The 21,270-nt window shown below is 47.8% G+C and overlaps 1 protein-coding gene across 4 annotated transcripts in view; it reads left to right on the top strand.

Moving 5' to 3' along the window:
* SEPTIN2 (septin 2) overlaps positions 1–21,270 on the top strand; it is a 126,596-nt gene that overhangs the window by 101,029 nt on the left and 4,297 nt on the right. For all 4 annotated transcript variants that reach the window (XM_077291008.1, XM_077291009.1, XM_077291011.1 and 1 more), the window contains exon 9: positions 20,764–20,909. In XM_077291008.1, coding sequence (XP_077147123.1) covers positions 20,764–20,909 — 146 coding nt within the window. The remainder of the gene's footprint in view (positions 1–20,763; positions 20,910–21,270) is intronic.

The following is a 21,270-nucleotide window of genomic DNA, read 5'->3' as shown; positions in this document are numbered from 1 at the left end:
TGCACTGGCTGGTTGTCACGACGGACGCCAGTCTCTTCGGATGGGGTGCAGTGTTCCAACGCCACTCGACTCAGGGTCGCTGGTCCCTGCAGGAATCCCAGCTGCCCATCAACATCTTAGAGATTCGGGCAATCAGACTGGCTCTCCGCCAGTTTCATCCGTTCCTTTCCGGCCGCGCGGTCAGAGTCCAGTCCGACAACGCCACTGCGGTAGCCTATATCAACCGCCAAGGGGGCACTCGCAGCAAAGCGGCCATGGCCGAGGTAACGCTCATTCTCCGCTGGGCCGAGACCAACCACTCCATACTCTCAGCAGTTTACATCCCAGGCGTGGAAAACTGGGAAGCGGACTTTCTCAGTCGCCACAGTCTCGATCCCGGAGAGTGGCCTCTCCATCCCGCAGTCTTTCACCAGATATGTTCTCGATGGGGGACTCCGGACGTGGATCTAATGGCATCTCGCCTCAATTGCCAGGTTCCCGTTTTCGTGGCCAGGTCTCACGACCCCTCAGCCCTTGGAGCCGACGCTCTCGTCCTCTCATGGCAGGGTTTCAGACTCCCATACATCTTTCCTCCAATTCCCCTTCTGGCGAAGGTGATCAGGAAGATCAAGGCAGAACGGATTCCAGTAATTCTCATCGCTCCGGACTGGCCACGCAGGACATGGTACGCCGAGATGGTACTATTGGTCTCAGACGTACCTTGGAGGCTGCCGAGCCGCGCAGACCTCCTGTCTCAAGGGCCCATTTACCACCCGAACTCAGAGGCCCTGTGTTTAACGGCGTGGCCGTTGAGTCCTGGGTACTGAGGCAGAAGGGGCTGCCCCAGACGGTTATATCTACCATGCTCCGCGCACGCAAGCCTTCTTCCATGCGCATCTACCACCGCGCCTGGAAGGCATACTTCGCCTGGTGCAGGGATCGGAGACGTTCTCCCCTCCGTTTTTCTATTCCTCACATTTTGGAATTCCTTCAATCAGGCGTAGACTTGGGCCTTGCCCTTAGCTCTCTTAAGGGCCAAATTTCTGCTCTCTCGGTTCTTTTCCAGAGAAGGATTGCAAACAGACTGCAAGTCAAAACCTTCATCCAGGGAGTTTCTCATATGGTTCCGCCTTACAAAATGCCCTTGGAACCATGGGACCTGAATCTGGTCCTCTGTGCTCTTCAAGAGCCCCCCTTTGAGCCCTTGCATGAGGTGTCCTTGCTGTTCTTGTCGTGGAAGGTCGCCTTCCTCGTGGCTGTCACGTCTATTAGACGTGTCTCTGAGCTGGCAGCTCTGTCGTGCCAACCGCCTTTCCTCGTTTTCCACCAGGACAAGGTAGTTCTGCGGACATGTCCGACTTTTCTTCCGAAGGTCGTTTCCTCTTTCCATCTTAATGAAGAAATTGTCCTTCCCTCACTGTGCCCTGCTCCTTCCCACCGCACGGAAAGGGCTCTCCACACTTTGGACTTAGTGAGGGGTCTCAAACGTTACGTCTCCAGAACGGCGTCTCTCCGTAGGTCAGACGCCTTGTTCGTTCTTCCGGAGGGGCCACGGAAGGGTCTGCCCGCTTCCAAGGCCTCCATTGCCAAGTGGATTCGTTCCGCCATCCAAGAGTCCTACCGTGTCAAGGGTCACGCCGCACCTCCGGGGATCAAGGCTCATTCTACCCGGTCAGTCGGCGCGTCCTGGGCCATCCGGCACCAGGCATCGGCTGCACAGGTCTGCAAGGCTGCTACATGGTCCAGCTTGCATACATTCACGAAGCACTACCATGTGCACTCTCAGGCTTCGGCAGACACGTCCGTCGGTAGGCGAATCCTACAAGCGGCAGTGTCTCATCTGTAGCTCGTAGGCACGCACAGCATTTATAACTTCTTGTTACCCTCCCAGGGACTGCTTTGGGACGTCCCATTCGTCCTGTGTCCCCCAATGATACGTAGGAGAAAAGGAGATTTTTGTGTACTCACCGTAAAATCTTTTTCTCCGAGTCAATCATTGGGGGACACAGCACCCTCCCTGTTAGCCTAGTTGGCTCGGTTATTCTCTTCAGTCCGTGTTTTGACTATAACATGTTTACTGTTTTTAACTGGTTTACTCCTACTGCTTTGTTCCCGAACTGGCTCTGGATTGTCCAGCCCGTGGGTGTATACTGCAGGGGAGGAGTTAATCTTTTGTGTGTGTTTAACTTAGTGTCCTCCTAGTGGCAGCAGCATAACACCCATTCGTCCTGTGTCCCCCAATGATTGACTCGGAGAAAAAGATTTTACGGTGAGTGCACAAAAATCTCCTTTTTGCCGCAATCCTTGCTCAATCGACCACATGCGTTTCCAGGCGGCAAATTGACGCCTCTAAAAATCAGTACATGTTGCATTTCCGCGCTAAGCCGCAAACGACGAAACAACGCATGAGTCGTCAAATGGGGCAAAACGCGAAAAATAAAAAACGCATGCGTCCCTAATGTTAAATATAGGAATACACAACGCATGCGGATATATGCGGTAGAAACGCTGCGGACACAACCGCAAATGTGAAACCAGCCTAAGGCAGACGGAGTATGTACTATGATATGAGCATATCAAATATCGTAAAAGGATAAGGTAGCAATTATCTTAGCATATTTGGTACATCGGTGAGGATAAGGATTCCCAATGAAACCATTTTGCAGCCACTTTGTTAGCCCATGCACAAGAGGCAGCTATCAGGGAGTCCATCCGATGAACGCTAGCCACCTCCCCAAACCATTCCTCTAGCAAAGGCGGGTCTAAGGACTTCCATTGTCGCGGAATTACCACCTTAGCTGCCTGAAGAAGGTGCCTCAATAGCAATTTCTTAAAAGCATTCTTAGGCATGGGAATCATAAATGGTAGAATTGCTTCCGGGCTTTCAGGGATTGACACCCCTGTCATTTCTTTAATCGCTTTAGCAACACCTTTCCAGAAGGCCGCCAAGGCCGGGCACGCTCGCCATATATGCGAGATAGAACCCACATGGGCCCCACATCGCCAGCACAAGCTGGATACTTCCGGGAACCATTTATGTAAGACTGAAGTAACAAGACATCATCTAGACACTATTTTATAACTAGTTTCCTGAGCTTTTGTGGCTATATTAGATTTATGAGCGAGATGGAAACATGTATACCATTGTTCTCTTGTAAAGGTTTGATAGAGCTCCCTTTCCACGCCTTACAAAAATGGGGAAGCATATCCACATCACTATCTAATAGAAGCTTATAGATATCAGAGATTGCATGTGCAGGATTAGTGGGAGCCATACATAGGGATTCAAACGAAGAAAGCGGGCGCACCCATTCTAAATTATTGGCAAATGTAGAGGGAAAAAAATGCCCTAGTTGAATGTATTCAAAAGAATATCTCGCTTTCTGTGGACGATCACCTAGAATAGCTGAGAGGGGAAGTAGTACACCCTCAGGGGCCACATGATAAGGATGCAAGGGGTTTTTCTTGGAGCTACACAGAAAAAGGCTTGAGGAGACACCGGATGGGAATTTTCGGTTATCTGTTGGGGATAATGGTCCTAATGGGTCAATTACAACCCCTGGCAAAAATTATGGAATCACCCCCTCTCCCCAATGTTGTATATCCTGATAATGGAGCATCTCATGGAGGCCATACGTGCCAATCCTGATAAACGGGGAACCAAAATAGCGGGTTCTGAGTATGTGTTCTGCATTTGCTGATGAACTTCTAGTTTATTTAACTAATCCACATATCTCGCTTCCTTTCCAGATGTCTGAGCTAGCACGTTTTAGTAGTTTGGTCCAATTTTAAGATCAATATCGGAAAATCTGAAGCCATGAATATTTCCCGACCCTTGCAAATGGTGAATGTTCTGAAATCTAATTTTCCATTTAAATGGCCCTCAATCATATTAAATACGTGGGCACCATTATTTTGGCGAATTTATCAGAATTGTTTGGTTTGAACTTTGGTCGATTTTTGTCCAGATTGGAAGGGGATCTTAATTCCTGGAACCAAGGAGAGTTCTCCTGATTTGGCCAGGTTAACATCCATCCTCAAAATGACTGTATTGCCTAGACTTTTGTATTTACTACAAAATATCCCGATATATCCCAACCTGCTTCTGGATGAGGATCCAATGTAAATTCAGTCAGTTTGTTTGGTCGGCGGGATGCCCAAGAATTCATAGTACTGCTTTGGTGCTTCCAAAGGACTTAGGGGGTATAGGTTTGCCAGACTGCCGAAAATACTATCTGGCATCCGCCAATGCAAGAATCTTAGATATTCTGCACTGTAGAGAATCTAAACTGTGGGTACGTACGTACCACATTTTTTTGTAATTCATTACTTTTAATGTTTCTTAAAGCCAGAAAGTTGCCGTTTGAAATGACTTTAGTTTTGTGCCATGTCTGTGATCTGCCTTTTTTTTTCTACAAAATTAAACAACTGAATGAACATCCTCCAAGGACGGTGATTCCATAATTTTTGCCAGGGGTTGTAGAATTCCCTTTATACTGGGAATGTGGACCGTTTGGAGTGTTTGCCTCAGACTACATGGAATACGGATGTTATTTGGTGCCAAAATAGGCCAAGTACATGGTAGAGTGGAAACTGATGTATGACAAGACTCTTAGGCCATACGTACCCACAGTTTAGGCAAACCTATACCCCCTAAGTCCTTTGGAAGCACTAAAGGAGTACTATGAATTCTTGGGCGTCCCACCGACCAAACAAATTGACTGAATTTACATTGGATCCTCATCCAGAAGCAGGTTGGGATATTATATATCGGGATATTTTGTAGCAAATACAAAAGTCTAGGCAATACAGTCATTTTGAGGATGGATGTTAACCCGGCCAAATCAGGAAAATTCTCCTTGGTTCCAGGAATTAAGATCCCCTTCCAATCTGGACAAAAATGGACCAAAGTTCAAATCAAACAATTCTGATAAATTCACCAAAATAATGGTGCCCACATAGTTAATATGATTGAGGGACATTTAAATGGAAAATTAGATTTCAGAACATTCACCAATTGCAAGGGTCGGGAAATATTCATGGGTTCAGATTTTTCGATATTGATCTTAAAATTGGACCAAACTACTAAAACGTGCCAGCTCAGACATCTGGAAAGGAAGCGAGATATGTGGATTAGTTAAATAAACTAGAAGTTCATCAGCAAATGCAGAACACTTATACGGGAAACCAAACTAGCGGGTTCTGAGTATATCAGGATTGGCCTGTATGGCCTCCATAAGATGCTCCATTATCAGGATATACAACATTGGGGAGAGGGGGCGACCTTGTTGATTACCATTCTTTATTGTAAAGGTGGCAGAAATGGAGCCGTTAATTTTTAGCTGGGCTGAGGGGCAGTGGTAGAGGGCTAAGGCTAGGTTCACATTAGCGTTTCTGTGCGCAGTGTATCATATGCATGCGCAAACACATGCCAAAACGCATTGCTTACGCCTCCGCATCATCTTGCGTATGACTCAAAATAAAAACGCTGCTTGTACCTGCAGTCTGAAGTACGCATGCGTTCGATACATGTCCTAGCATATCAATGCTTCTCATAGACAGTAATGCATTTTTTTTTTTTTTTTACGCAATCATGCGCATGATTGCGCAATATTTGACGCCTCAAAAAATGCAACATGCTGCGTTCGCCGGACACCGCGAAATGACGCATGCATACGCATCCACATGCATGTCCCTGCGTACACCATGCTAAAGATATGTACGCATGACGCATGCGGATCATACGCTGCGCACAGAAACGCTAATGTGAACCCGGCCTAAGATTTTTGAAGTAAATACCGGACCCAAAAAGATGTGGCTCAGAGTTTGAGAGAGCGAGAAGACCTTGAGATCCTATCAAAAGGATTTTCGGCATCAAGCGATAGGATCATTAACCCCTTTCTGACCTCGGATGGGATAGTACGTCCTAGGTCAGAACCCCCACTTTGATGCGGGCTCCGGCGGTGAGCCCGCATTTGATGCGGGCTCCGGCGGTGAGCCCGCATCAAAGCCGGGACATGTCAGCTGTTTTGAACAGCTGACATGTGTCCGCAATAGTGGCGGGTGACATCGCGATTCACCCGCTGCTATTTAACTAGTTAAATGTTGCTGTCAAACGCTGACAGCGGCATTTAACCAGCGCTTCTGGCCATTGGGCCGGAAATGAGTGCATCGTCGACCCCCTTCACATGATCGGGGGTCAGCGATGCTTTTGCATAGTAACCACAGAGGTCCTTGAGACCTCTATGGTTACTGATGCCGGCCTGCTGTGAGCGCCACCCTGTTGTCGGTGCTCATAGCAAGCCTGCAATTCAGCTACATAGCAGCGATCATCAGATCGCTGCTATGTAGCTGAGCCGATTGAGTTGTGCCAGCTTCTAGCCTCCCATGGACGCTATTGAAGCATGGCAAAAGTAAAAAAAAAAAAAAAAAGTGAAAAAAATATAAAAGTTTTAATCACCCCCCCCCCCCCTTTTGCCCCATTCAAAATAAAACAATTAAAAAAAATCAAACCTACACATATTTGGTATCACCGCGCTCAGAATCGCCTGATCTATCAATAAAAAAACCTGATCGCTAAACAGCGTAGCGAGAAAAAAAAAATTGAAACTCCAGAATTACGTTTTTTTGGTCACCGCGACATTGCATTAGAATTCAATAACGGGCGATCAAAAAAACGTATCTTCACAAAAGTGGTATCGATAAAAACGTCATCTCGGGACGCAAAAAATAAGCCCTCACCCGACCCCAGATCACGAAAACGCTACGGGTATTGGAAAATGGAGCAATTTTTTTTTTTTTTTTTTTTTTTTTTCTTTCAGCAAAGTTTCGAAATTTTTTTCACCACTTAGATAAAAAAATAACCTAGACATGTTTGGTGTCTATGAACTCGTAATGACCTGGAGACTCATAATGGTAGGTCAGTTTTAGCTGTTAGTGAACCTAGTAAAAAAGCCAAACAAAAAACAAGTGTGGGATTGCACTTTTTTTGCAATTTCACCGCACTTGGAATTTTTTTCCTGTTTTCTAGTACACGACATGGTAAAACCAATGATGTCATTCAAAAGTACAACTCGTCCTGCAAAAAATAAGCCCTCACATGGCCATATTGACGGAAAAATAAAAGTTATGGCTCTGGGGAGGAGGGTTTTTTTTTTTTTAGTGTGTGCATAATTTAATATCTATTTTTTTCAAAATGTTATCTCCTGTCTCTCTTCCTGGAACAAAACCCACCTGGACTGGTTGCATTAAGTTAGGGAGGTGGGATTTAAGTCTATTGGCCAAAAGCTTGGCATATCATTTTAAATCTACATTTAATCATGATATAGGCCTAGAGACACTACATGAGTTGGGGTCTTTCCCTGGTTTGGGAATGACTGCAATATGTGCCGTTGTGGAATGGGGAGGAAAGAAAGTAGACTTTGATATGGAATTAAACGATTGTAATAGTAACTGAGACAATTGTTCAAAAAAATACTTTATAGAATTCTGCTTTGAAACCATCAGGCCCTGGACTTTTTATTTCGAGGGAGGTCTCAGAGGCTTCTAGTTATTGATGTGAAAAGGACTTTCCAGGAATTTTACTGTTTCATCCTCCAATTTTTTATGAAGGGTTAATGTATTAATATAATTTCCTGTGTGTAGGGCAGATTTAGGCAAGTTAATAGCTTTGAATAATATGAATGGAAGACATCTGCAATTCCAGGTGTGGTATGAACCAATTGATCTTGAGTATTCTTAATGCAGGGTATATTTGTTTGGGTCTTTTTAGCATTAAGGGCTTTAGCTAGCCTTCTTCCCAGTTTGTTACCAAACTCGTAGAACCTACTCTGACCTAACTGAAATAAACGTTTACATGAAGAATCGATTAATTTTTTAGCGTCTAATCTTGCTTTCAGAAGATCTGAGGCTTGCAGGAGAGAGTGCCTTCTTACGAATCCGCTCCAACTTAGTGACTCTCTGTAAGGCTAGTTTGATTGCCTGACCTCTATCTTTTTGATTCGGGACCCATGTTTAATAAATACCCCTCTAATTGTGGGGGCTGTATCATCATTTCCATGATCAGCAATAAAGTTGGATATGGAGGCTCGTATGTCCGAGGAACATAGTATATCTAATAACGACTCAGTGAGACGCCAAGACCCTGATGTTTTGGTAAGGGATGGTACTTTTTAGTGAGTAATATACAGGGGCATGATCTGACCAAAGTATGTTACCAATACTAGAATCTGAAACCAAGGTAAGGCATTTTGTTGGAAGAGGATAAAGTCTAACCTACTATGAGAATCATGCGGATGAGAGTAAAAACTATAATCCCTATCTGATGGGTCCTGGAGCCTCCAGATGCCAGAAAGCTGCATTCAGGCTCTCCTGATACGCTTGATAACCGGCATAAGAGATGCGATCTACCTTAAGAATTACCTAACACCGGGTCAAGGGTAACCTTTAGTATTGTCTACTATCTTAACAATGAAATTGGCTTGATCCTGATTAGGGGTATGTACATTTATGATTGAGAATAACTGGCCACTAACAAGATAATACACCCTGCTTCCTTATCTACTACACAGTTGATGACTTGTTGTGTTAACGATTTGTGACTCCCTATAGCAACTCCTTTTGAGTGAGATTCAGGGTTATGAGCAAAATGTGTAAAATGTGTGTCTAATTGTAGGAGCATGGTTCATCTTAACCCCCAAGGGTGGTTTGCATGTTAATGACCGGGCCAATTTTTACAATTCTGACCACTGTCCCTTTGAGGTAATACCTCTGGAATGCTTCCATGGATCCCGGTGATTCTGACATTGTTTTCTCATGACATATTGTATTTCATGACAGTGGTAACCTTTTTGATATAGCCTGCGTTTATTTGTGAAAAAAACGGAAATTTGGTGAAAATCTTGAAATTTTCCAACTTTGAATTTTCAAGCCCTTAAATCAAAGATATGTCACACAAAACACTTAATGTAAAGTAGACATGTGGGAAATGTTACTTATTTGCACAATTTTGGAACCAATTTTTTTTTCTTAGGAAGCTATAAGGGTTAAAAGTTGACCAGCAATTTCTAATTTTTTTACACTACCACCTTTTTTTTTTTTTTTTTTTTTTAGGGACCATATCACATATGAAGTCACTTTGAGGGGTCTATATGATAGAAAATACCCCAAAATGACACCATTCTAAGAACTGGGTGTAAACCACTGTTTGGGCTCATGGCAGAGCTTGGAAGGGAAGGAGCGCCATTTGGCTTTTTCAATGCAAAATTGGCTGGAATTGAGAGAGGACACCATGTCACGTTTGGAGAGCCACTGATGTGCCTAAACAGTGGAAACCCCCCAATTCTAACTCCAACCCTAACCCGAACACAACCATAACCTAACCACACCTTTAACCCAAACACGCCCCTAACCCTAATCCCAACCGTAAATGTAATCCTAACCCTAATGGGAAAATCGAAATAAATAAATAAATTTTTTATTTTACTATTTTTCCCTAACTAAGCTAACTATTTATATTGGGTTTGGCAGCTGTCACACACTGAAAGACGCTTTTTATTGCAGACAGTAGTTTTTGCATCACCACATTTTGAGAGCTATAATTTTTCCATATTTTGGTCCACAGAGTCATGTGAGGTCTTGTTGTTTGCGGGACTAGTTGACGTTTTTATTAGTTCCATTTTCGGTAACATGACATTTTTGATCGCTTTTTATTATGATGTTTGGGAGGCAGAATGAACAAAAACCAGCAATTCATGAATTTTTTTTGGGTGAGGCGTTTATACCATTCCGCGTGTGGTAAAATTGATAAAGCAGTTTTATTCTTTGGGTCAGAACGATTACAGCGATACCTCATTTATATATAAAATAATTATTTTTGCATTGCTTTATTCTGAGGGCTGTAAGTTTTTTTTATTTTTTTGCTGATGACGCTGTATGGCAGCTCGTTTTTTGCGGGACAAGATGACGTTTTCAGCGGTACCATGGTTATTTATATCCGTCTTTTTGATCGCATGGTATTCCACTTTTTGTTTGGCGGTATTATGATAAAGCGTCTTTTTTTTTTTTTTTTTTTTACGCTGTTCACTGAAGGCGTTAACTAGTGGGTCGTTACGGATGCGGCATTACTAAATATGTGTACTTTCATTGTTTGTTTTATTTACATAAAGAAACGTATTTTTTGCAAAATATTTTTTTTTTCTTTATTTAGGAATTTAAAAAATATTTTTTTTTTCCAAATGTTAATTTTTTTATTTTTTTTTTACTTTATACAGTGATATCCCACCCTGGGACAAAGTCAAATCGCTGATCTGACACTTTGCAGAGCACTGTAAGAACAGCGATCTGACAGGCACAGTAGGAGGCTTCTCAGCGCGTGTTCTCAGCAGGCACTGACAAGCCACCTCCCTGCAGGGACCGGAAGGACCCACAGCCATCTTGGATCCGGTGGCCTGCAGAGAGGAGACCCTAGGAGCAACGCGATCACATCGCATTGTTCTGAGGGTCTCAGGGAAGCACGCAGGGAGCCCCCTCCCTGCGCGATGCTTCTCTATGCCACTGGAATGCTGTGATCTTGTTTGATCGCAGTTGTCCAGGGGTTAAAGTGCCAGGAGCGGTCCGTGACCGCTTCTGGCACATAGTGTCGGGTGTCAGTTGTGATAATCAGCTGGCGATCGGCCGTGCTTTCCCAGTGAGCGAGGCTGATCGCGTATGACGTACTATCCCGTCAATGGTCATACGGGCTCAGGTCACCTCGACGGGATAGTACGTCGAATGTCAGAAAGGGGTTAAAGTATGTCTCCTGGAAACATACAATATGTACCTTTTTCTTGTGAAAATGGTGAAGGATTTGCACGCGTTTTTCGGGCGTGTTAATTCCTTTCACATTCAGAAAAGTGATATTTAGGCCTGCGTTCATTACCAATATGAGATTCTTCCTCAATAGCAGGGGCGTAACTACCGCGGTCGCAGGGGTCGCAATTGCGACGGGGCCCGCAGTGCTTAGGGGCCCCTAAGAACTCTGAGCTACAAAATGGGCCGCCGGCCCTTTATAAACCTTCTTTACAGGCCCTGGTGCGCGTGCACTCTCTCAGTGCATGCGCGATCACGGGTGGGACTGCACTTGTCACGGCAGCAGAGCCCCTCCACCGCAGAGAGCCGCACACCACTACTATAGCTGCAGCTGCTCTGTGCGCACAGGACCTAGGATGAGGTCACAGGAGGGGAGGAGTCGGAGTCACATGATCAAGGGCTTCCGTGTAGTGCAGGACAGTAGTGCAGTGCTGGTTGTCATCATGCTGGAGGAGGGTAAGCTTTTGTGTGAGGTCAGGAGGGGTTTGTGTGGATGTAGCAGAGCAGTGTGTGTATGAGGTGTACAGAGCGGAGCCGTGTGTGTATGAGGTGTACAGAGCGGAGCAGTGTGTATGAGGTGTACAGAGCGGAGCCGTGTGTGTATGAGGTGTACGGAGCGGAGCCGTGTGTGTATGAGGTGTACAGAGCGGAGCAGTGTGTATGAGGTGTACGGAGCGGAGCCGTGTGTGTATGAGGTGTACGGAGCGGAGCCGTGTGTGTGAGGTGTACAGAGCGGAGCAGTGTGTGTATGAGGTGTACGGAGCGGAGCAGTGTGTGTATGAGGTGTACAGAGCGGAGCAGTGTGTATGAGGTGTACAGAGCGGAGCCGTGTGTGTATGAGGTGTACGGAGCGGAGCCGTGTGTGTATGAGGTGTACAGAGCGGAGCAGTGTGTATGAGGTGTACGGAGCGGAGCCGTGTGTGTATGAGGTGTACGGAGCGGAGCCGTGTGTGTGAGGTGTACAGAGCGGAGCAGTGTGTGTATGAGGTGTACGGAGCGGAGCAGTGTGTGTATGAGGTGTACAAGGCGGAGCCGGGTGTGTATGAGGTGTACGGAGCGGAGCCGTGTGTATGACGTGTACAAGGCGGAGCCGGGTGTGTATGAGGTGTACAAGGCAGAGCTGGGTGTGTATGAGGTGTGCGGAGCCGTGTGTGTATGAGGTGTACAAGGCGGAGCTGGGTGTGTATGAGGTGTACGGAGCGGAGCCGTGTGTGTATGAGGTGTACAAGGCGGAGCCAGGTGTGTGTAAGGTGTACGGAGCGGAGCCGTGTGTGTATGAGGTGTACAGAGCGGAGCAGTGTGTGTATGAGGTGTACAGAGCGGAGCCGTGTGTGTATGAGGTGTACGGAGCGGAGCCGTGTGTGTATGAGGTGTACAGAGCGGAGCAGTGTGTGTATGAGGTGTACGGAGCGGAGCAGTGTGTGTATGAGGTGTACGGAGCGGAGCCGTGGGTGTATGAGGTGTACAGAGCGGAGCAGTGTGTGTATGAGGTGTACAAGGCGGAGCCGGGTGTGTATGAGGTGTACAAGGCAGAGCTGGGTGTGTATGAGGTGTACGGAGCGGAGCCGTGTGTGTATGAGGTGTACAAGGCGGAGCTGGGTGTGTATGAGGTGTACGGAGCGGAGCCGTGTGTGTATGAGGTGTACGGAGCGGAGCCGTGTGTGTATGAGGTGTACAAGGCGGAGCCGGGTGTGTATGAGGTGTACAAGGCAGAGCCGGGTGTGTATGAGGTGTACAAGGCAGAGCTGGGTGTGTATGAGGTGTACGGAGCGGAGCCGTGTGTGTATGAGGTGTACAAGGCGGAGCTGGGTGTGTATGAGGTGTACGGAGCGGAGCCGTGTGTGTATGAGGTGTACAAGGCGGAGCCGGGTGTGTACGAGGTGTACGGAGCGGAGCCGTGTGTGTATGAGGTGTACAAGGTGGTGCCGGGTGTGTATGAGGTGTACAAGGCGGAGCCGGGTGTGTATGAGGTGTACAAGGCGGAGCTGGGTGTGTATGAGGTGTACAAGGCGGAGCCGGGTGTGTACGAGGTGTACGGAGCGGAGCCGTGTGTGTATGAGGTGTACAAGGCGGAGCTGGGTGTGTATGAGGTGTACGGAGCGGAGCCGTGTGTGTATGAGGTGTACAAGGCGGAGCCGGGTGTGTATGAGGTGTACAAGGTGGAGCCGGGTGTGTATGAGGTGTACGAAGCGGAGCCGGGTGTGTACGAGGTGTACGAAGCGGAGCCATGTGTGTACGAGGTATACGGAGCGGAGCCGTGTGTGCAAGGTGTACGGAGCGGAGCCGTGTGTGTACGAGGTGTACGGAGCGGAGCCATGTGTGTACGAGGTATACGGAGCGGAGCCGTGTGTGCAAGGTGTACGGAGCGGAGCCGTGTGTGTACGAGGTGTACGGAGCGGAGCCGTGTGTGTACGAGGTGTACGGAGCGGAGCCGTGTGTGTACGAGGTGTACGGAGCGGAGCCGTGTGTGTACGAGGTGTACGGAGCGGAGCCGTGTGTGTACGAGGTGTGCGGAGCCGTGTGTGTACGAGGTGTACGGAGCGGAGCAGTGTGTGTACGAGGTGTACGGAGCGGAGCCATGTGTGTACGAGGTATACGGAGCGGAGCCGTGTGTGCAAGGTGTACGGAGCGGAGCCGTGTGTGTACGAGGTGTACGGAGATCATAGACGCCGGTATAGTTGAATGCGACGGCGGGGGGGGTGAGTTGGTGGCGGGGGGAGGCGGATCGAGCAGCCCATGACTGGCACCGGCTCTTCTGGCATTTGCCAGAAGTGCCCGATGGCCAGTCCGGCCCTGCTCTGACCTGCCGGCCCCGGGCCCGACCTGCCGGGCCCGGTCGCAGTGGCGACCGCTGCAACCGCGGTAGTTACGCCCCTGTCCATACTGTACAATGGCCACACATAGTGCTCTATACTGTACAATGGCCACACATGATGCTCCATACTGTACAATTGGCCACACATGATATTGCCTACAGTATAATGGCCACACATAGTTACTCCTACACACGCGGCTGAGCTCCGTACACATTGCACATGCGGCTCCCCTCCGTACACCTCGTACACACCCGGCTCCGCTCCGTACACCTTGCACACACGGCTCCGCTCCGTATACCTCGTACACACATGGCTCCGATCCGTACACCTTGTACACACACGGCTACGCTCCGTACACCTCGTACACACACGGCTACGCTCCGTACACCTCGTACACACACGGCTACGCTCCGTACACCTCGTACACACACGGCTACGCTCCGTACACCTCGTACACACACGGCTACGCTCCGTACACCTCGTACACACACGGCTACGCTCCGTACACCTCGTACACACACGGCTACGCTCCGTACACCTCGTACACACACGGCTACGCTCCGTACACCTCGTACACACACGGCTATGCTCCGTACACCTCGTACACACACGGCTCCGCTCCGTACACCTTGCACACACGGCTCCGCTCCGTATACCTCATACACACGGCTCCGCTCCATACACGGAGTACGGTGCAAGGTGTACGGAGCGGAGCCATGTGTGTACGAGGTATACGGAGCGGAGCCGTGTGTGCAAGGTGTACGGAGCGGAGCCGTGTGTGCAAGGTGTACGGAGCGGAGCCGTGTGTGTACGAGGTGTACGGAGCGGAGCCGTGTGTGTACGAGGTATACGGAGCGGAGCCGTGTGTGCAAGGTGTACGGAGCGGAGCCGTGTGTGTACGAGGTGTACGGAGCGGAGCCATGTGTGTACGAGGTATACGGAGCGGAGCCGTGTGTGCAAGGTGTGCGGAGCGGAGCCGTGTGTGTACGAGGTGTACGGAGCGGAGCCATGTGTGTACGAGGTATACGGAGCCGAGCCGTGTGCGCAAGGTGTACGGAGCAGAGCCGTGTGTGTACGAGGTGTACGGAGCGGAGCCGTGTGTGTACGAGGTGTACGGAGCGGAGCCGTGTGTGTACGAGGTGTACGGAGCGGAGCCGTGTGTGTACGAGGTGTACGGAGCGGAGCCGTGTGTGTACGAGGTGTACGGAGCGGAGCCGTGTGTGTACGAGGTATACGGAGCGTAGCCGTGTGTGTACGAGGTGTACGGAGCGTAGCCGTGTGTGTACGAGGTGTACGGAGCGTAGCCGTGTGTGTACGAGGTATACGGAGCGGAGCCGTGTGTGCAAGGTGTACGGAGCGGAGCCGGGTGTGTACGAGGTGTACGGAGGGGAGCCGCATGTGCAATGTGTACGGAGCTCAGCCGCGTGTGTAGGAGTAACTATGTGTGGCCATTATACTGTAGGCAATATCATGTGTGGCCAATTGTACAGTATGGAGCATCATGTGTGGCCATTGTACAGTATAGAGCACTATGTGTGGCCATTGTACAGTATGGACAGGGGCGTAACTACCGCGGTTGCAGCGGTCGCCACTGCGACCGGGCCCGGCAGGTCAGGGGCCCGGGGCCGGCAGGTCAGAGCAGGGCCGGACTGGCCATCGGGCACTTCTGGCAAATGCCAGAAGAGCCGGTGCCAGTCATGGGCTGCTCGATCCGCCTCCCCCCGCCACCGACTCACCCCCCCCCGCCGTCGCATTCAACTATACCGGCGTCTATGACGCCGGTACAGTTAAATGCAATGACGGAGGAGAGAGCGTCTACAGACGCTCCCTCTCCCATCATTCCCCGCTCTGCCTCTGACACTGCAGGTGCGCGATGACGTCATATCATCGCGCACCTGCTGTGTCCCGGGCAGACTGCAGCTGAGCCTGAGATCGGAGCAGGAAGCAACGCTGGCAAGAGGAAAGGTAAGGAGAGTGTTTTTTTGTTTTTTTACTGGACTGTGGGGGCATTCTCGGGGGGGGGGGGGGGGCGAGAGATGCGGGCTGTGCTGTATAGACCACTGTGCGGGCTGTGCTGGATAGACCACTGTGCGGGCTGTGCTGGATAGACCACTGTGCGGGCTGTGCTGGATAGACCACTGTGCGGGCTGTGCTGGATAGACCACTGTGCGGGCTGTGCTGGATAGACCACTGTGCGGGCTGTGCTGGCACCCAACACCATATTGCAGTGCAGGGCATTGCTCCTGCACAGCAACAGTCCGAGGCGTATCTAGGGGAAGGGGGCAGCCGGGGCACGTGAGAGACAGGAAGCAGCTCCAGTCATCACGATGAGACAGCTTCTCAATCTGTTTTTTCCCCCTCATACATCTCATGTACCTCTGAATGAGATCGTATTTAAGAGAAAGCCAAAATAACCCCGGGACAGAAGGCGAGAGCAGGGGGGAGGTGCGGGACAGAGCCGCTTTAGTCAGGAGAAGCTGAGGAGCTGCAGCCGGTTTACATCAGCCACCCCTGTACCAGAGAGGAGATTGTGAGTTGTGTATACGAGCTGATATCTCTGGTGTGTGTGTGTGTGTGTGTGATATCTGTAGTATGTGTGTGTGTGTGATATCTGTAGTGTGTGTGATAACTGTAGTATGTGTGTGATATCTGTAGTATGTCTGTGTGTGTGTGTGTGTGATATCTGTAGTGTGTGTTTGATATCTGTAGTGTGTGTGTGATAACTGTAGTATGTGTGTGATATCTGTAATATGATGTGTGTGTGTGATATCTGTAGTGTGTGTGTGATATCTGTAGTATGTGTGTATGTGTGATATCTGTAGTGTGTGTGTGATAACTGATGTGTGTGTGTGTGTGTGTGTGTGTGTGTGTGTGTGTGTGTGTGATATCTGTAGTATGGTGTGTGTGTGTGTGATATCTGTAGTGTGTGTGTGATATCTGTAGTATGTGTGTGTGTGAGGCAGCGGCGTAACTACCACGGTCACAGCTGCAAGCGGCTCTGGCAGGTCAGGGGGCCGTGTGTCCCCTTGAGCCTGTCTCCCTTATGCTTGTGTCCCCATGTGCCAGTCTCCCTTGCCCATTAGTCCCTGTGTGTCCCCATGTGCCTGTCTCCTATGTCCCCTTGTGCTTGTGTCAGTCTCCTTTGTCCCCTTGTGCTTGTGTCAGTCTCCTTCGCCCACTAGTCCCTGTGTGTCAGTCTCCCTTTCCCACTTGTCCCTGTGTGTCCCCTTGTGCTTGTATCCCTTGTGTCAGTCTCTTGCCCACTAGTCCCTGTGTGTCCCCTTGTGCCTGTCTCCCTTGTCCCCTTGTGCTTGTCCCTTGTCCCCGTGTGTCCCCGTGTGCCAGTCTCCCTTGTCCACTAGTCCCCATGTGCCCTGTGTGTCAGTCTCCCTTGCCCACTTGTCCCCATGTGCCCCTTGTGTCAGTCTCCATTGTCCCCTTGTGTCAGTCTCCCTTGCCCACTAGTCCCCTTGTAACCTTCTCCCCTGCCTCCTAGCCCCCATGTGTCCCCTTGTGCCTGTCTTCCTTGCCCACTTGTGCCCTCTCCCCTGCCCCCTAGTCACCATTTGCTCGTGTCTTTCTCACTGCCCCTGTATGGAGGGGCTGCATTATACTATGAGGGGGGCTGCATTGTATTCTATGGGGGTTACATTGAATTTTATGGCGGGGGGGGGCCCCATTTGGAAGTTCGCACCGGGGCCCATAACTTTGTAGTTACGCCACTGCTCAATAGATATCATGTAAGATGGCGGAGCTGCCTGGTCCTTATGGTCAAAGGGATATAGAGCGGCAAAGGTTAGGGAAGAAAGTCTTAACCAAAAAAATAACAAACATGAGCAGAGGAAAAGCCTCAGCAAAAAAGACTATATAGGGAACAATCCAAACCAGGAGTGTGCGTTCCCACATTGGGCACGTCAGAGACTACCACCCTATATGGGGATTACAGAAGCTAAACATCATATATAGCACCTCCTTGGAGACCCTGCCCTTTTTCGTTTTTGCGTTTGTTCGCTCCCCTTCTTCCCAGAGCCATAACTTTTTTATTTTTCTGTCAATTTGGCTATGTGAGGGCTTGTTTTTTGAGGGACGAGTTATGGTAAAGCCAATGATGTTGTTCAAAAGTATATCATGTACTCAAAAATGGGGAAAATATTCCAAGTGCGGTGAAATTGCAAAAAAAGTGCAATTTCAGAGCGGTTTGGTTTTTGTTTTTTTTGTTTTTTTTTGATCAGGCGATTCTGAGCGTAGCGATACCAAACTTGTATGTTTGATTTTTTTATTTTTTTTATTTGTTTAATTTTGAATTGGGGCGAAAGGGGGTTGATTTAAACTTTTATATATATTTTTTAATGTTTTTAAAAACCTTTTTTTTATATACTTTTGGCGTACTTCAATAGATTAGAAGCTGCCATAACCCGATCGGCTCTGCTACATACAGGCAATGATCAGATTACCTGTATGTAGCAGAATTGCTGACTTGCCGACCACCGGGCGGCGCTCATAGCAATCCGGCACTGACAACCATAGAGGTCTCCAGGAGACCTCTGGTTGTCATGCCAACCTACCAGGGAGCTGCGATCACGTGACAGGGGTCACCGGTGGGCAGATTTCCTGCCCCGATGGCCGGATGCGCGCGTCAAACAAGTTAATAGGGCTGCGGGTGGATTGTGATTCCACCCACGGCTGTTCCGGGCACGTCAGCTTTTCAAAACAGCTGACATGTACCAGGAAAGATGTAGGCTCACCGCCGGAGCCCACATCAAAGGGAAAGAAGCGACCTGCACAGTACTAGTCAGTTGCTACAAAAAAGTCATAATAATTGCTATCGGCGATTTAAACCTAACGGTTATAAACATGGTATGGGCACCATATGTCCAATTAAACCTCCAGAGTCCAAAGGTCCCTTGGAAATGAAAAGAAAAGGGTGTCTTGTATGTTTTTACCCAGGGCGAGTCACAGTCAAGTAGTGTTTCTTGAATCCTGTTTCCTGGAAAGAGGATGGCCACCGGCGCCCCATTCCAGGAGGTGGGCCACCGGCGCCCCATTCCAGGAGGTGGGCCTGGACGAAATGAAGAATCAGTTGAATGTATAGAAAGACCACTAGGTGTTCCTTCCTTGCCTCCAGGGCCAGCTGAGTTAAGTCCTAAGGGTAGGCCAGTGGGGTATAACAACCTTAGGCAAGTCCAAGCTGGATAGAAATGTTGGTAGATCTTCAGGTGAGTGCAAAAAAAATGACTGACCCCCTTTGGAAAGACTGATAGAGGGAGAAACCCCAACGAAAGGGAATCTCCTTTTTCCGGCCGACATCCAGCAAGGGTTTAAGCGATGAGCGTTGTGCCAGGGTATGGCGTGAGAGATCAGGCATACCGTAATTCTGATAGATTTGTTTTGGTATGTAAGATTGACCTTCCTCCTTGCAGCTTGAAGAATGGATTCTTTAATGGCATAGAAGTGGACACACAAATTATGTCCCTGGGGCGAGATTGATCCGGGTTTGGGGGGCACAAGGCTCTGCGCTCTCAGAACTGTGGTTTTATCATAACTGCAAGAAGCGGCCCAGTAAGTGATTACATCTCTGGAATCAGGGCAACCAAAACCTGGTGACTGATTCCCTTTAATTTATGTTGTGGTTTTAGATACATGTACTTCTGTTAACCTAAGGTACATTAAGAGATCTGTCATTCATGTCTGATAGCCTGTTTTCTTAATCTGTGGACTTCTGTAGAATTTTTTTTGATATTTCATTTCATATTTAGCCAACTGCCATATGTGCCTGTAAGAATTGTGTGCTGTGAAGGCACAAGCAGTGTCTGGACAAATTAAATGCGTTATCGGAACATTGGAAATCAAGTTGTTGTGTTTTTTTTGTTTAATGTAGTTTTTTTTTTTTTTTTTTTTTTTCTCCCATATCAAGATTTATATTAAAAATAAAAATGACTTCTCAATTTTCACACTGGCTGCTTAGGGCTGTTTTAGGCTGTGTTCACACGTTGCAGATTATTTGCGGTTTTTTCCCTATAAAAACGCTATAAAACCGCAAATAATCTGCTTATATTATGCATCCTATCATTTTTAATGAATTCTGCACTTTTTGTACACATGATGCGTTTTTTTCCGCGGTAAAAACGCATCGCGGTAAAAAACGCAGCATGTTCATTAATTTTGCGGTTTTTTTTGCGGATTTCCCACTTAAAATGCATTGGGAAGTGTCCGGAAAAAAACGCGGCAAAAACGCGTCAAAACCGCGGCAAAAACGCGTCAAACCCACGGCAAAAACGCATGCGGTTTTCCTGCGGATTTCTTGCAGAAAATGTCCGGAATTCTCCAGAATTTTCTGCAAGAAATCCTGAACGTGTGCACATAGCCTTAGACTCACACTTTCTTTCAGAAATTTTACATGTGGATTAGCAGTAATAGACTGACCCAGAACGCAATCTTTTGTATTGAAGCACCTAATGAGTGTGTGCAAAGGTTGTTGTAAATCACAGGGATGTAAAATGACCTATTGTGAATGGTTGTGCATGTATTCTCATGTGTTGTAATCCTGTTGTACCTGTTGTAATCCTGCCTGTGATGATGATGGGACTGCTGAAAAGTATCCTGTAAAGGATAGGAAGTTAGAATCCTAAAAGGTCCCAGTGTTCAGTTTGAGAACTGAGATTTCTATATGTTTTTTTTTTCTTTTTAATACGCATGTTGATATAGAAAAAAATTACCGTATATATTTAAATAATAAAGCCTACAGCCTGCACTGACCCCTCTGCCTCCTCATTACTACTGAAGCTACCGCCTCACCAACGCGGGAGCTGCTGCAACCCTCAACCTGCTGTCTCCTTCCCCACCATCCTGTAGAATGTAAGCCCGCAAGGGCAGGGTCCTCGCCCCTCTGTATCAGTCTGTCATTGTTAGTTTGTTTGCTGGAAGTGATATCTGTAACTTGTATGTAAACCATTCTTTCATGTACAGCACCATGGAATCAATGGTGCTATATAAATAAATAATAAAAAATATATTTAATAAAAAAAAAAAAAAAAAAAAGACTTTTAAAGTAGGGTGTTTTATGATGATACATTCCCTTTTAGATATTTTATCTGCTATATTTTTGCTTTTCTGATTGTAGGCCAGTATCCCCTTCTCTGTTGTTGGTTCCAATCAGCTCATTGAGGCCAAAGGTAAAAAGGTTAGAGGTCGGCTGTATCCGTGGGGAGTGGTTGAAGTGGAAAACCCAGAACATAACGACTTCCTGAAATTAAGGACAATGCTAATGTAAGTGTTTTTTGTTCACTTCATAATCGCTTAAATTAATCAAGTCCCATGTATATGCAGTCTCTTTTACACCTCAATATTTTGGTCCGCATTTTGCATCATTTTTTTTCTTTTTTTTTTTAAACCTAAGAGTGAGTGCAGAAGATGAAAAGGGTGCAAATCATCTTTTTACCTGGTGCAACCCAATTAATCCAGTAGGGGACCTCTGCACCTTTCTACCAAAGCAGAGACCATATACCTTCAGTTCCCCTCCCCCACCATACACATGATCACTCGACTTAGTGCAGGAACGCGAGTAGGTAATTGTCAAACAACTCAAATTGCACATAATGAAAGTCATTATCATTTATCCTCTAATTCG

This window comes from Ranitomeya variabilis, chromosome 2 (assembly GCF_051348905.1).
Source record: "Ranitomeya variabilis isolate aRanVar5 chromosome 2, aRanVar5.hap1, whole genome shotgun sequence".
Lineage (NCBI taxonomy): Eukaryota > Metazoa > Chordata > Amphibia > Anura > Dendrobatidae > Ranitomeya > Ranitomeya variabilis.
Note: the sequence above shows the minus strand (reverse complement) of the source record. Positions and strands in the feature narration are given on the sequence as shown.